The sequence below is a fragment of the Erinaceus europaeus genome, chromosome 18, assembly GCF_950295315.1.
Source record: "Erinaceus europaeus chromosome 18, mEriEur2.1, whole genome shotgun sequence".
Taxonomy (NCBI): Eukaryota; Metazoa; Chordata; class Mammalia; order Eulipotyphla; family Erinaceidae; genus Erinaceus; species Erinaceus europaeus.
Genome location: NC_080179.1, coordinates 71,172,405 through 71,186,853, shown reverse-complemented (window position 1 = coordinate 71,186,853; position 14,449 = coordinate 71,172,405). Strand labels below are relative to the sequence as shown.

General features: G+C 44.0%; 1 protein-coding gene across 5 annotated transcripts in view; it reads left to right on the top strand.

Moving 5' to 3' along the window:
- Positions 1 to 12,003, top strand: part of STAM2 (signal transducing adaptor molecule 2) — a 51,590-nt gene extending 39,587 nt beyond the window's left edge. For 3 of the 5 annotated variants that reach the window (XM_060178141.1, XM_060178140.1, XM_060178137.1), the window contains 3 exons: positions 694 to 847; positions 5,759 to 5,928; positions 8,500 to 12,003. In XM_060178141.1, coding sequence (XP_060034124.1) covers positions 694 to 847; positions 5,759 to 5,928; positions 8,500 to 8,728 — 553 coding nt within the window. In that variant the 3' untranslated portion in view covers positions 8,729 to 12,003. The remainder of the gene's footprint in view (positions 1 to 693; positions 848 to 5,758; positions 5,929 to 8,499) is intronic. The other 2 variants (XM_060178139.1, XM_060178138.1) reach the window with 2 other exon arrangements.
- Positions 12,004 to 14,449: the final 2,446 nt, after the last annotated feature.

Below are 14,449 nucleotides of genomic sequence, written 5' to 3'. Positions count from 1 at the left end.
GAGACAGAAATTGAGAAGAAAGGGGGAAGAGAGAGAGAGAGAGACAGACATCACTATTTCCCAGCTCATGAGGCCTCCTCCATGCAGGTGGGGGTCCAAGGCTTGAACCCTGGTCCTTGTGCATTGTCACGAGTGTGCTCCGCCAGGGTTGCCACTTCTGGCCCCTGTGTGAGGTGCCCCCTCCCCGTGTGTAAATGTGCTATGGGGGGGGGGGCTTAGACCTGTGGAGTATGTGTTCTGACACTTAGCTCTGTTCCCACTCTCACCTTTCTGAGTGAGTTTTTGTTTAACTCATGCTTCATAGAAGACTCTGAGCTTGAGCTATTTTCTTTTCCGATTTTTCAGTTAAATCTTGTACTCTTCCTACTCTGAGAAATATTACTTTGTAATTTGAGTTTTCAACAGAAAGCTGTAACATATGAAATGAAATTTTGATGGTGGCAAAATTAGGAACTGATTGTAGCTTGTGAGGTGTGGAGAGGACTTCCCTTAATATCATGAAGCAATATCCGCCTATTACAAGAATTAAATGGCTCTTTCTTTGACTTTTCTCCTTGTGCTTATCCATTCATGGTCTATAAGAAGCTGTTTCAATGTGAACAGAACACATGCTAAATTTAAAAGTAATTTGCACTGCTTAATGCATGCTTTCAAGCTTTTGAACAGCATTAAACTTCTTTTCTTCCCTGTTAGGAAGCATTCTGAACTGTCTGAATTGAATGTAAAAGTCATGGAAGCTCTGGAACTATACAACAAATTGATGAATGAGGCGCCAGTCTATTCAGTCTATTCAAAGCTTCACCCCGCAGCGCACTACCCACCTTCCTCAGCTGGAGTTCCAATGCAGGTGAGCTTGTGTTTGAGTACATTTAAAAAAAAAAAAAAAAAAAAAAAAGGCGTAAAACACACCATTTATGGTCCATGAGTAAAATCCTAAACCTTTTTTTCATAGTAAAATAAAATCAGGAAAATAATCTTAAAAATCCAGATACTGATATCTTAATAGATGATATTCTTTATTTTATTTATTTTTGCCACCAGTGTTACCACTGGGGCTCAGTGCTGGCACTATGAATCCACCATTCTCAGTGGCCGTTTTTTCTTTTCTTTTTTCTTTCTGTTTTGAAGAGAGATAGGGAGAAAGGCAGACACACACAAGTGAAGAGCAGGGTCTTAACCCCGGGCTCTTCCACGTGGCGGCATATGAGCCTAACCCGGTGCCCAGCCCCCAGTGATTCGTTGTTAACATGAGTGAAGAGACTACTGAGCAGTGTGCGAGACAGTCTAGGTCTGCACATGCTCTCGTAAATACAAAGCACAAAACCTCTCGATAAGTGTGATCCCTGTGATTTAGAGTGGGCAGCGCCTGGCATGTCAAACGTCTTCCAGGGGGTGAGGGTAGATAACATAATGGTTATGTAAAGAAACTGTCATGCCTGAAGTTCTGAAGTTCTGAAGTCCCCGGTTCAGTCCCCCACACCACCATAAACCGGAACTGAACAGTGCTCTGGTAAATAAATAAATAAATAAATTAATTAATTAATTTTAAGCATGTTTTTAAAAAGAGAGCTCAAAACTTTTATTTAACAAAAAAAAGATGTCATCCAGATAAGGGGCTGATGTTCTTGTGGCTGAGTAAGCCAATCTAAACATTCATCTTAAAATCTGTCAGGGGCCCCAGGTGGTGGCGCGCCAGGTAGTACAGACACGTCAAAATACCCAAGGCCGCAGGCTCACAGCCCCCCATCCCCCCAAGGAAAGCTGCGGAAGAGGCGATGGAGTGCCGCAGGCGTCTCTCTCTCTCCTTCTCTAGCTCCCCCTTCCTCTTCCTCTCTCTTTCCAGTAAGTAAATGATAAATATATCTATATTTAGTCAGAGGCTTAAAAAAGCTTATCAGGGTTTCACTGACCTACATTTTTAAAACCCTTAAAAACCAGGGCCTGGGTTGTAGTGTGCCTGACTAAGTGCAGTCACCAAGCACAGGGACTCGGGATCAAGCTTTTCCTCCCCGCCTCCAGCGAGGAGCTTCACAAGTGCTGCACGTCTCTTTCTCATCTCTGTCTCTCTCCCTCCTGATTTCTCTGTGTCTTAATAAGTAAAAAACGATTTTAAAAATGTGAATGTCTTCAGCCCCACCCCCAAACACACACACAGGCCCTGCTCTACATTTTCTTATTTGCCTCCAGGATTATCGCTGGGACTCGGTGCCTGCACCACAAATCCACTGCTCCTGGAGGCTCCCCCCCCCCCCCAGTTGCCCTTGTTGTTTTATTGTTGTTGTGGTTATTGTTGTTGCTGATGTCGTTGTTGTTGGATAGGACAGAGAGAAATGGAGAGAGGAGGAGAGAAAGACAGATACCTGTAGACCTGCTTCACTGCTTGTGAAGTAATTCCTCCCTGCAGGTGGGAAGGGGGGAGAGGGGGCTTGAACCAAGATTCTTACACCGGTCCTTGCATATTGCACCATGTGCACTTAACCCGCTGCATTACCACCCGTCCCCCCATTTTCTTTTTTAAAAAATTTATTTATTTTCCCTTTTGTTGCCCTTGTTGCTGTAGTTATTATTGTTGCTATTAATGTCGTTGTTGTTGGATAGGACAGAGAGAAATGGAGAGGGGGAGAGAGAGACAGACACCTGCAGACCTGCTTCGCCACCTGTGAAGCGACTCCCCTGCAGCTGGGGAGCCGGGGGCTCGAACCGGATCCTTCCTCCGCTTAACCCGCTGCGATACCGCCCGTCTCCCCATTTTCTTGTCTTAGACGCATACTTAGACTGCTAAAAATTCCTGCGTGTTGACGTGATGACGTGATGATGGTGAAGTGTGAGGTGAACAGCCTGTGAGCCGTGCGCCAGCAGTGGCTTTTTCCAGGCCTTTATTCCTTTTCTGTGCTTTCCAGCTGAGGTGAATGCTTGTGCTTATCAGCACACTGTATTCTGAACCTTTTAAACATCTTAGCCAGCTAGCAGTTAAACCCAAAATGAACCTGGATGAACAGAATCCATGTTAAGTTATCAGCACTGGTATGTAACGGAGTGTGTGAAGGAGACGCCAAGGAGGAAGATAGAATGCGGGTGGGGTGCGTGGTCTAGATGACTTGACACCGCATAATTGTTGGGTAAAAAAAGCAGAGTTACTAGGGCAACTGTCACATCAGACAGGCTGCATTCATCAAATATGCCATACCCTGAACTTTTGTGAGTGATGAAAGGGTCATGGGAGGGTAGAAAGGATTTCAGGTACAAAGCACACATGGAGTTATTACATACTCTTACTTTTCCCCTTAATGTTTCTTTATTAGACAGAGACTGAGAGAAACTGAGATGGAACGAGTAGCTACGGAGACAGAAAGAGAGACACCTGCAGCACTGTTTCACAGCCCGTGAAGCTTTCCCTTGCAGGTGGGGACCTCGGGCCCGAGCGCCGATCCCTGCGCATTGTGACACGTGTACTCCACTGGGCGTGCCACCACTTGGCCCTCTGCTGCTTTCTAAAGAGTTATTTGCAGCGCTTGCTGCTACTGTGCACATGGGACTGTGCCACGTATGACAGACTCTGTGGCATTCAGTACTGTGTGTGTCTGTACAGGGTTACTTGTGATGCCCATACCAGATTATGTGTTGTGTACTGTGTGTTGCAAAGAACCACAACTTTTTAAAATGTCACCTTTTGTGGGTCGGCTGGTAGTGTACCAAGTTAAGTGCACATGGGGCAAAGCACAAAGACCGGCGCAAGGATCCCGGTTTGAGCCCCTTGCTCCCCACCTGCAGGGGACTCTCGCTTCAAAAGTGGTGAAGCAGATCTGCCAAGTGTCTCTCCTTCTCTCCTCTCTCAATTTCTCTCTGTCCTGTCCAACAACAACAGCAGCAACTACAACAATAACAGCAGCAACATCAACAATGGACAAAACGATGGCCGCCAGGAGCAGTGGATTTGTAGTGCAGCCACCGAGCCCCCGCAGTCGACCTGGAGGCCGAAAAAAGTCACCTTTCTTTTTGATATTGTCATTTTTGCCAAGGATTTGCCATTTGAGAGAGAGAGAGAGAGAGAGGGAGGGAGGGAGGGAGGGATAGGGAGATAGGAAGGCAAAAAGAGAGACACACCGCAGCTCTGGAACTTCTTCCATGCTTGGACCCTGGCTGTGTGCACGGCGAAGCGAGAACAATATCCAGGCGAGCTGTTTTACTGACCCAAAAAAGTTAACTTTTTGTTAGTCTGATTCCTATTATAACCTCTGTCCACACTGTTAATGAACAAAATATTTCCACATTCCTGTTCTAAATTGGGGGGAAATGTGCAGGAGCAGAGTGCTGGCCTGGTGGTGTGTCTCCGCACCTGGGCTCTGAGGCAGAAGAGCTGCAGGTTCAAACCCCATTCTTACCAGAAGCCAGAACTTCACCCCTCTAGGGCAAAGAAAAGTGCTGTGGATAACACATCGACTTTAGTTGTTTCTCTCAAGACGACTCAGGAGGCCTGGGAAGATAGCATAATGGTTATGCAAAAAAAAAAAACAAAAAAAAAAACCATGTATGAGGCAACGAAGATTCTAGGTTCAATCCCAAGCACCATCATAAGCCAAAGATGAACAGCACTCTGAGAGAGAAGACTGCTCAAGAGCCTTCAGTGCTGAAGAGGTTTATACCCACAGTCTGAGCCTGTCTGTCCCCGGGAGGTGCACAGCAGTAGGGCACTGAGCTCGTAGGCACGAGGTTCTGGCACTGCAGGTGAGAGATCTTACGATGAGGAAGTGACTGTGAGTGACCTTTTCTCCGGCTTTGACCACAGACCTTAGAAGAACCTTTACAATGGCTGTTGTTCCAAACAAAACAAGGTATGACTGAGCCACAGCAAGACTGTGGCCCGTTGCACTGTGGCCCCTGCCACTCAGCCTTCCTGCTGTACAAACCCCCCCCCCCCCAACTTCTTTCACTGGGTATAAAACCTGCTGGTCTTGGGGTACAGTAGCAGCCTGGACTTTAGTCCACTGGTTCTGGTCTGACTTCGTTGTCTCTCTGCTGTCCTCCAGTAAACCTGCGTGTCTTTTTCTCCTCTGGGCCCGTTGGCCTGTTTCCTGAGCACCATCTTTACCTATGGTTCTGTACCTGTGTTCTGATTTTCCTAAAGGCAAGAATAAAGGAGACGTCGCCTTTACTTCCCTCAGTTTCAGGCTTACAAAGGAGTTGGAGACCTCATCCTGGGTCTGGTGAAGGTCCTCATTCTGACCGTGACTTGAAAGGATGAGCTCTACCCTTCAGGAAAGTGTGTCGTTTTTCTGTGGCTTTGCAGCAAGACATGCTACTAAATAATAAGAATAATAGGTATCTCGGATCTAGATGTGATGCGCCAAGAAACACCACGCCCGGCACAGGCTGGCAGTACACCAGCAGTGCGCAGTCATTACTGTGCTCGAAGGTCCAGGTTCAAACCCTCAGTTCTCACCTGCAGGGAGGAAGCTTCGTAAGCAGTGGAGCAGTGCTTCAAGTGTCTCCTCCTGTCCCTCACCATCATGCACACAACAGCATTCCCTTTCCTCCCAGCCCCCCACAAAACAAGTAAACCATAAATGTCCATAGATTTGGCACTGTGGTTTGGAAGCTCTCAACTCTTGGGCAGGGTGGATAGGCTGGGGAAATGAGATCACGCCCCCAAAGAACTATAGAAATATTTTATTTACATCTTTTGGGTTTTAAATACAGCATTAGGCAGGTGTTTGGACGATTAGTGAGGTCACTGTTTGTTTTGGTTCTTTGCTAACAGACATACCAAGTTCAACCACCTGGTGGGAATTACTTGGGCCAGAACATCCACCAAGTCGCGGTTGCCCAGGGCTACAGCCTCGTACCAGATCAGATCGGCCCGCTGAGATCCTTGCCTCCCAATGTGAGTTCCTCAGTGACCGCACAGCCTGTCCAAAGTCCATATTTAAGGTAAGTCGTACTCACTTTACACTGAGAGTGTATAAGCCCTTTGCTTCCTAATAACATCGTCAGACTTTACTGTCGGGGTGAAAATCTAGAGCTGCCTATCACGGTCTCATGAAGTCATAATGGTGCTTTGCTGCCCTTCATGAAATGGGTTCCTACACCTAAGTGCGCCCTCTGAATTTCTGCGATAGCATCAAGCAATGTGACCATTGGGTCAAGCCCATGGTCAGCTTAGTATTTACACGCATTCCTAAAAATCAGAGAACTGGGGGCCTAAGTGTTGATTTGACTGGTAGAACTCACATGTTACTGTGCACCTCAGTGGTAGCCCTGCTGGTAAAAGAAAGGAAGAAAGAATTGGGCTGGCAGAGCAGCACTGCTTTTGCTGTGTGCTCCCCTCAGGTTTGAGCACGGCCCCCACCACGTCGAAGGAAGCTCTGGTGTTGTGCTTCCCTTCACCCTCTCTGTCTCTCAGCACCTCTGACTCAGTGTCCATGCTCTAGCCACCCGCAGGGGGAAAGCGTCAGGAGCTGTAAAGTATCTCCCTCTCTCTTGCTCTCTCTCCCCCCCTCCCCCCCGCCTTCTCTGACAACCCCTCCCCTCATTGCTCTCTGTCCTATAAAAAATAAATAAATAAATAAAAAGACTTTTGGACAACAAAAAGGGAATAAAGAAATAAGTATTTAAAATAATGAGAAGACTTTTCTGGGAGGTAGTTTAGCCAGTAGAGTGCGTGTCTTGTCTTGCATCAGAATCTGTGTTTCACCCTCAACAGCACATGGAAGCCCCAGAGGAGCTCCACGGATGGTAGGGCAGCGCCTTGGTGTGTCTTTCCTGCCTTTCTGCTTCTTTCTGCTTGTCCCTCTCTCCTTTCCCCTCTTTCTGCAGTCACACAGATTTAAAAAACTGGGACCAGGTAGGTTGGCCAGAGGTATCACACACATGTGGGGTTCTCAGTTCATTTCCCAGGGCTGCAGAACACAACCAAGCCAGCCGACCAGCCCAACAACACAGAAGACAGTGAAGTCAGATGTGAGATGAAGGTGTCTGGGGTGGTGCCCATCAACTATGGCTCCTCGTTCTAGGTGTTACTGACAATTCAGGACCAACAGCAAAAATTACTGGGGCCAGATGGTAGCACACCTGCTTGAGTGCACATGTTACAGTGCACAGGGACTAAATTCAAGCTCCCAGTCTCCACCTGCAGGGGTTGGGGGTCGGGGAACTCACAAATGGAGTCCTGCTACAGTTGTGTCTATAAAACAAACAAAGGATACATTTAAAATAAACAACTAAAACTTAAAAAATACACACGATCGTTTATTAATGAGAGGAAAAGCAAACCAGAGCATTACTTTGGCACGTGATTCTGGTGATGGGAATCTAGGCCATAAGCACAAGCTCAGAGTCCAATGCTTTGTCCGCCACACCACTTCCTGGGTGCACTTCAGAGGAGCCTTAAAATGCTTCCTGGGCAGGGGAGATAGCATAATGGTTATGCAAACACACTCATCTCTGAGGCTCCAAGGTCCCAGGCTCCATTCCCAGCACCACTGAGCCAGAGATGAGCAGTGCTCTGGTTAAAAAAAAGTTTTGGGTGCAAGAGTTTAGAGAATACAAATTAAATATATCTTGCTGTCTTGTATCTTAGTCCATTTTAAGTGCTTTCTCCTTACCAAACAAAAATGACACTGTCGGGAGTCGGGTGGTAGCACAGCGGGTGAAGTGCAAGGACCTGCGAAAGGATCCCGGTTCGAGCCCCCGGCTCCCCCACCTGCAGGGGAGTCGCTTCACAGGAAGTGAAGCAGGTCTGCAGGTGTCTGTCTCTCTCTCCCCCTCTCTGTCTTCCCCTCCTGTCTCCATTTCTCTCTGTCCTATCCAACAACAACGACATCAGTAACAACAACAATGATAACTACAACAATAAAACAAGGGCAGCGAAAGGGAATAAAAACGCAAGGGTCTGCGTAAGGAGCCCGGTTCGAGCCTTGGCTCCCCACCTGTAGGGGAGTCACTTCACAAGCAGTGAAGCAGGTCTGCAGGTGTCTGTCTTTCTCTTCTCCCCCTCTCTGTCTTCCCCTCCTTTTTCCATTTCTCTCTGTCCTATCCAACAACAATAACAACAATAATAATAACTACAACAATAAAACAAGGGCCACAAAAGGGAATAAATAAATAAATATTTTTTAAAAAGGAATAAATAAACTTTTTTTTTTAAATGACATTGTGAGTGATCAAATCAGAGGAAAAGCAGGGCTGCATAAAATTAAGGAGATGTTCGAGGCCCTGGCTCCCCACCTGCAGGGGAGTCGCTTCACAGGTCTGAGTGAAGCAGGTCTGCAGGTGTCTGTCTTTCTCTCCCCCTCTCTGTCTTCCCCTCCTCTCTCCATTTCTCTCTGTCCTATCTAATAACAACATCAGTAACAACTACAACAACAATAAAAAACAAGGGCAACAAAAGGGAAAATAAATATAAAAAAATTAAGGAGATGTAAAAGGCATTTTTCTCATAATAATTTATCTCTGTATCAAACAGTAAGTAATGATTCTCCTTTTTTTGAATACTGCTTGTAGCACTGGACAAGATACTGTTTCCAATCCCGCTTACATGAACCAGAACTCTAACCTGCAGGCAGCCACTGGGACAGCTGCCTACGTACAGCAGATGGGGGTGTCTGTGGATCTGTCCTCTTACCAGAACACTGCTTCTGCCCTGCCGCAGCTGGCCAGCTTCCCTGTGGCAGTCCCAACCCCTTCCGCTGCACAGCCGCCGACAAGCTACCATCAGCAGCCTCTCCTCTAGAAGCAGACCAAGTCGTCAGCAGCCTCTCCTCTAGAAGCAGACCGAGTAATTCCTTGAAAGCCTTCATAAGTGTATTATTCAAATCTTGTGATTCTAATCTGAACATAATAAAAGGACCAAAAAAAAAAAAACTTTTTCTCAATTCAAAAGGAACACGAATAAAGCACAAAGGCTTATCTTATTCCCCTAGACCATCAAAGTTTTGTTTTCGGTCCAATTTGTTTGAAGTCACACTTTTGATCGGAGGCTACTTCAAGTCATTGGCATTTAGCTTTGTCTTTAAAAATCTGTCTACACAGATACGGACACCTAGTAAGTAGCCTTATGACACTAAGTAACCGTGGAACAACAGTGCTAGAGTTTTACTTTGAAGAAACTGCCATCTCCCCTAAAACATTGTGATAATTGGGAGAGCAGTGGGACCTTTACCAAAAGAATAATTTTTTTTTTTGCCTGCATTCTTTTCTCCAGCGTTTTCCACACACTATTATTTTAAGCAGCCTAAATCTTTTTTGTGTTAGCATTTAGCTTGTCAACACATTTCCTTTTGGCTCCTTCAATTACAGTCGTGTTCGCAGTACCATCAGTTTTGCTCTCGGTGTTATGTTGAGTAATAATTAGCATATAATTGTCTACAAGAGCAAGAACAATTTGGAAAGAACAAAACTGTTTTGAGTTGTTAACCTCAACCATGTAAGTGCAGATGTTACCAAAAAAAAAAATAATAAAGCACTTAGCTAATCCCCCACTCTAGCCAACTGCGGGCCAAGGATTGCTCCACAAAACAGCTTCCTTTCCTAGAGGAAAGTCTTTCTGCTCCTTCAAGGGTCCCTGGCATTTAGAACTAACCACTAGTGACTTTTCCCAGTAGCACTGCTCACTCGTTATCTAGTGAATACAGGGCCCGTCTGCTCTCTGTGGTGCGGTGTGCAGAGGCACCACCTGCCTCCTTACAGTAGGTTATATGTAAACTGGAGCCATGTGATACTCCAGGTACTTCAATGTGATATGTACCAGGCAGCGCTGGTCGGTGATCAGGTGCCCTTGGCACACTTGGCTGTTCCTTTCCCGGACAGTCCTGAGGCTGTGGAATAATAAATGGCAGGCAGTGGGTCAGTGGAAGGCACTGCATTGATAGCAGGCTAATCAAGACAGGTTTTCTGAAGCAAGCCTGTGGAAGTTAGTATGCAGTGCTAATGATTCCCACAGAAAATGTAGGGAGCTCGGGAGAACACCAGTGGGGTTGCAGACTTTTATCAACCTACCAGCTTTTTAGGTGAAACAAAATCGAAAACGGGGGCCCTTTGGGGGCAGGCAGTGGCACGCCTGGTTGAGCACACGCATTAGAAAATGCAGACGCTTACGCATAACATAGATACCTAGACCGGAAAAGCAATGGCCATGGGTTTAGTTTTCCCAGAGTTACTTGCACAAAAATTTCTATTATTGTTTTTTAAAAGAAAGCCCTTAATCTTTCTACTCAGAATCACCTGAAGACAGTGCTCTGGAATTTTTTTGTCATTTATCTGTTTACAGAAATTTGATAACAGTCCTGTTCCAAAGAGTTTGTATGCTAGAACAAAAATAGTCTATCAACATACAATTTGGTATATACTTAAATGGAAGAATAAGCAGTATTTGAAAATCGTTCAGGTCATTGTCTTATTTCAGAAACAAGTAACTGGAAAGTCTTTTAACCATTGAAGTCTCATATTCTGTTTTTCATTTGTTACTTTCAGGTGACTCAGTTACATACTTAGAAGAAAAAATTAAATGGCACCTTTTTTGAAAACACAAGATTCTTTAAGAAAACAATACAGGGGAATAGTGCAGCGGGTTAAGCGCACATTGCGCAAAGCGCAAGGACTGGTCTAAGGATGCCGGTTCGAGCCCCCGGCTCCCCCACCTGCAGGGGAGTCGCTTCACAGGTGGTGAAGCAGGTCTGCGGGTGTCTGTCTTTCTCTCCCCCTCTCTGTCTTCCCCTCCTCTCTCCATTTCTCTCTGTCCTAGCCAACAACGACATCAATAACAATAACTACAACAATTAAAAAAACAATACAAATGCGTTTACAGTGCTGCTCTTGATAACAGTTAATGTCTGCATATACATGGAAACTCATATTTTTTTCCTCCTAAACAATATTTAATAGTTATTTTAAGTTTGTGTAAATATGTATGTATGATTATGATGTGAATTGTAAACTCTTATTCTGCCTAAGCCTTTGGACCAATATGATTATGCACACCCACTAAATTAGGATCAGTCAATTAAGTTCACTAATGTAGTTTTGTAATAATATTACATCCAGTATGTGTAAAATATGTGTAAAATTTTGTCATTTATGTGTGAAATTTTATATGTCCAGAAGTTTCTTCCCCCTCTTAAATTAAAAACAAGTTTATTTTTGTCATGTTGTAATTTTGTGTTGTAGGTTGTTGACAGTATGCAAATGTTATTAAATCTTGTGTACTCAGATATTGTCGGTATTGATAAGAAATACAGGATTGTCATTTTTCTTTCTTTTCCATGATCTTATGGATTGTATTTATTTTAAGACCTGTTTATAATTAAATGTTTTCTGCCAAAGGAGTTGTCTAACCAGATTTCTACACTGGATTTATACTTATTGCTCTATATAGAAAATAAAAATAACTTCCTGCTTTTTTACATGAAATTTTGGTACACTAGAAAAGAATTCCTGAAATTTTATAGCAAAATTAATTTTCATTCATGTATAAAAATTTCCCCTGGTTATTAAAATAAAGTGGGACATAATCTTATAATTCAGAAAATGTATAGTCTGACAGTATTGTGTTTAATTTGGTACTATTTATAAAATTACATGAGCATTAGATAAGTGTGATCATCAGTTAGGATTTGAAGTTGCTTTACAAATCCATTGTCATCATATAATTGACCACAGGACAAATTTCACTATAAATTTTTGAAGAAGGTTATAAAGTTTATCTTCTAAATTAAAGCAAGATAAATATATTTTTTAATTATGGCTTAAGGATTTTTTAAAAGTCTAGGACTCCAAGACCCTGACTTCATGGAGAGGATTCATTGAATTGTCATCATAAGAAAGCTGAAGTTATTTCTATTTATAAAGAATATAGCATCAACCTATCACTGCTTTATGTCAGAAGACATTTTTTTTCTTACATCAGTTTTAGTTGACAAATAAAAGGAGGCCTAACTCTAGGGAATCTTCGTTGTTGTTGTTGTTAGTTGAATCTGCTTTTGAAGATTAACCATTTCTTTAAAAGTCTCACCCAGAGTAAGTATCTTAAGTTCACCTGATAAATTTGAACTCATATTTTACAAACCTTACTGTATCAGAAAAAGAAGTTATGTTGTATACATAATGTGGTGGAATAATAGTTTTTCTCCTACAATTCATGTTTACCCAGAATGTGGCTTTGTATGAAGAGTTTTTGAAAATTTAGTTAGTTTCTGAAGTTGAAATCATCCTAGACTTAGGGTATCCTCATAAGAAAAGAAGACAGGGCCTGGGAGGTGGCGCAGTGATGGGGCGTTGGACTCTCAAGCATGAGGTCCTGAGTTCAATCCCCAGCAGCACATATACCAGAGTGATGTCTGGTGCTTTCTCTCCTGTCATTTCTCATGAATAAATACATAAAATGTTTAAAAAAGAAAAAAACAGTGTGAACATGGGGACAGCAACTGCCACAAGCCAAGGACTACGGGTGGGATGGAGGAGCTGAAGCTGGAGGGAACAAGGGAGGAATCTTCCCGGGAGCTTTCGGAAGGAGTATGACACTTCTGGCAGCTTGGTTTCAAATTTCTTTCTTTTTTTTTTTTTTTTGGATGAATATCTGATTTATTTTTTATTTAAGAAAGGATTAATTAACAAAACCATAGGGTAGGAGGGGTACAACTCCACACAATTCCCACAACCCAATCTCCATATCCCACCCCGTCCCCTGATAGCTTTCCCATTCTCCATCCCTCTGGGAGCATGGACCCAGGGTCACTGAGGGATGCAGAAGGTGGAAGGTCTGGCTTCTGTAATTGCTTCCCCGCTGAACATGGGCGTTGACTGGTCGGTCCATACCCCCAGTCTGCCTCTCTCTTTCCCTAGTAAGGTGGGTCTCTGGGGAAGCAGAGCTCCAGGACATATTGGTGGGGTCTTCAATAAAGGGAAGCCTGGCCAGCATCCTGGTGGCATCTGGAACCTGGTGATTGAAAAGAGAGTTAACATACGAAGCCAAACAAATTGTTGAGCAATCATGGACCCAAAGCTTGGAATAGTGGAGAGGAAGTGTTAGGGAGGTGCTCACTGCAAACTCTAGTGTACTTCTGCTTTCAGGTATATATTTTGCAGTAGTTTATGGATACGTGTGAACATAAGCTCTCTCTCACAGAAACTGGTGTATATCTAGGTTATGGAACTTTGTTAGAAAGTGAACCACCTGGGATGAAATTAGAGTATACTATGAAAGGAAAGGTCTCACCCGAGTAATGAAGCTGAAGGGTTGTCATTCCACACGTGAAGTCTCTAGACACAGTCTGAGGTGAAGCATGTTGAGGTGGCAATCGTTGCGTTAGTTGGTTTCAAATTTCTAATCTCTGGGAGAGAAGATACTGATGTGGCAATCCTCTGAATGCTAGGCGCTTTGTTATGGGGAGTTCCAGAAAACTTAAACACACATCAAAGCCTGCCATAAAATCCGAGTCCAAAGTATTATGAATTTTTATAAGATTTGTGAATATTGGGATTTGGGCGGTAGCACAGCAGGCTAATTGCACGTGCCACAAAGCACAAGGACTGGCATGAGGATCTCGGTTCGAGCCCCCGGCTCACTTGCAGGGGAGTCGATTCACAGGTGGTGAAGCAGGTCTGCAGGTGTCTGTCTTTCTCTCCCCCCCTCTGTCTTCCCCTCCCCTCTCCATTTCTCCCTGTCCTATCCAACTACATCACTAATAACTACAACAAGGACACCAAAAGGGAATAAATAAATATTTTTAAAAATCTTTTAAATAAATAAATGAGACCTTCCTTTACCTGATGCTAAAATGTGTACATTTTGACCAGGGAGATAACTATTTTTTAATTTTATTTAGATTTTAATACCTTTAACTTACTTTATAATACTCTTTTTTTTTTTAAATTTATTTATTTATGAGCAAGATAGGAGGAGAGAAAGAACCAGTCATCACTCTGGTACATGTGCTGCCGGGGATCAAACTCAGGACCTCATGCCTGAGAGTCCAGTGCCTTAGCCACTGCACCACCTCCCGAACCACTCTAATACTATTTTCTTTAAGACAGAGAGAGAGACAGGGAGAGCGGAAGAAACCACAGCACTGCAAGCTGCCTTCAGTGCAGTGGGGCCAGGCTCTAACCTGGGTCATACACGTGGCAAAGCAGTGCATTATCAGAAAGACCTGCTTCAGGCTGGCTTGACAGCATAGTGGTTCTGCAAAAAAAAAAAAAAAAAAAAAAAACGTTGGGGCGGGTGATGGCGCACCTGATTAGGCACACATTACAGTGTGCAAGGACCTGGGTTCAAGCCCCTGGTCCCCACATGCAGGGGGAAATCTTCACAAGTGGTAAAGCAGGTCAGCAGGTGTCTCTCTTTTCCCCTCCCACTCCCCTCTGAATTTCTCTACCTAATAAAAAAATAATAATTAAAAGAAAACATCCTTAAAAAATTCTCGGGACTTGGGTGGTAGCACAACGGGTTAAGCTTACA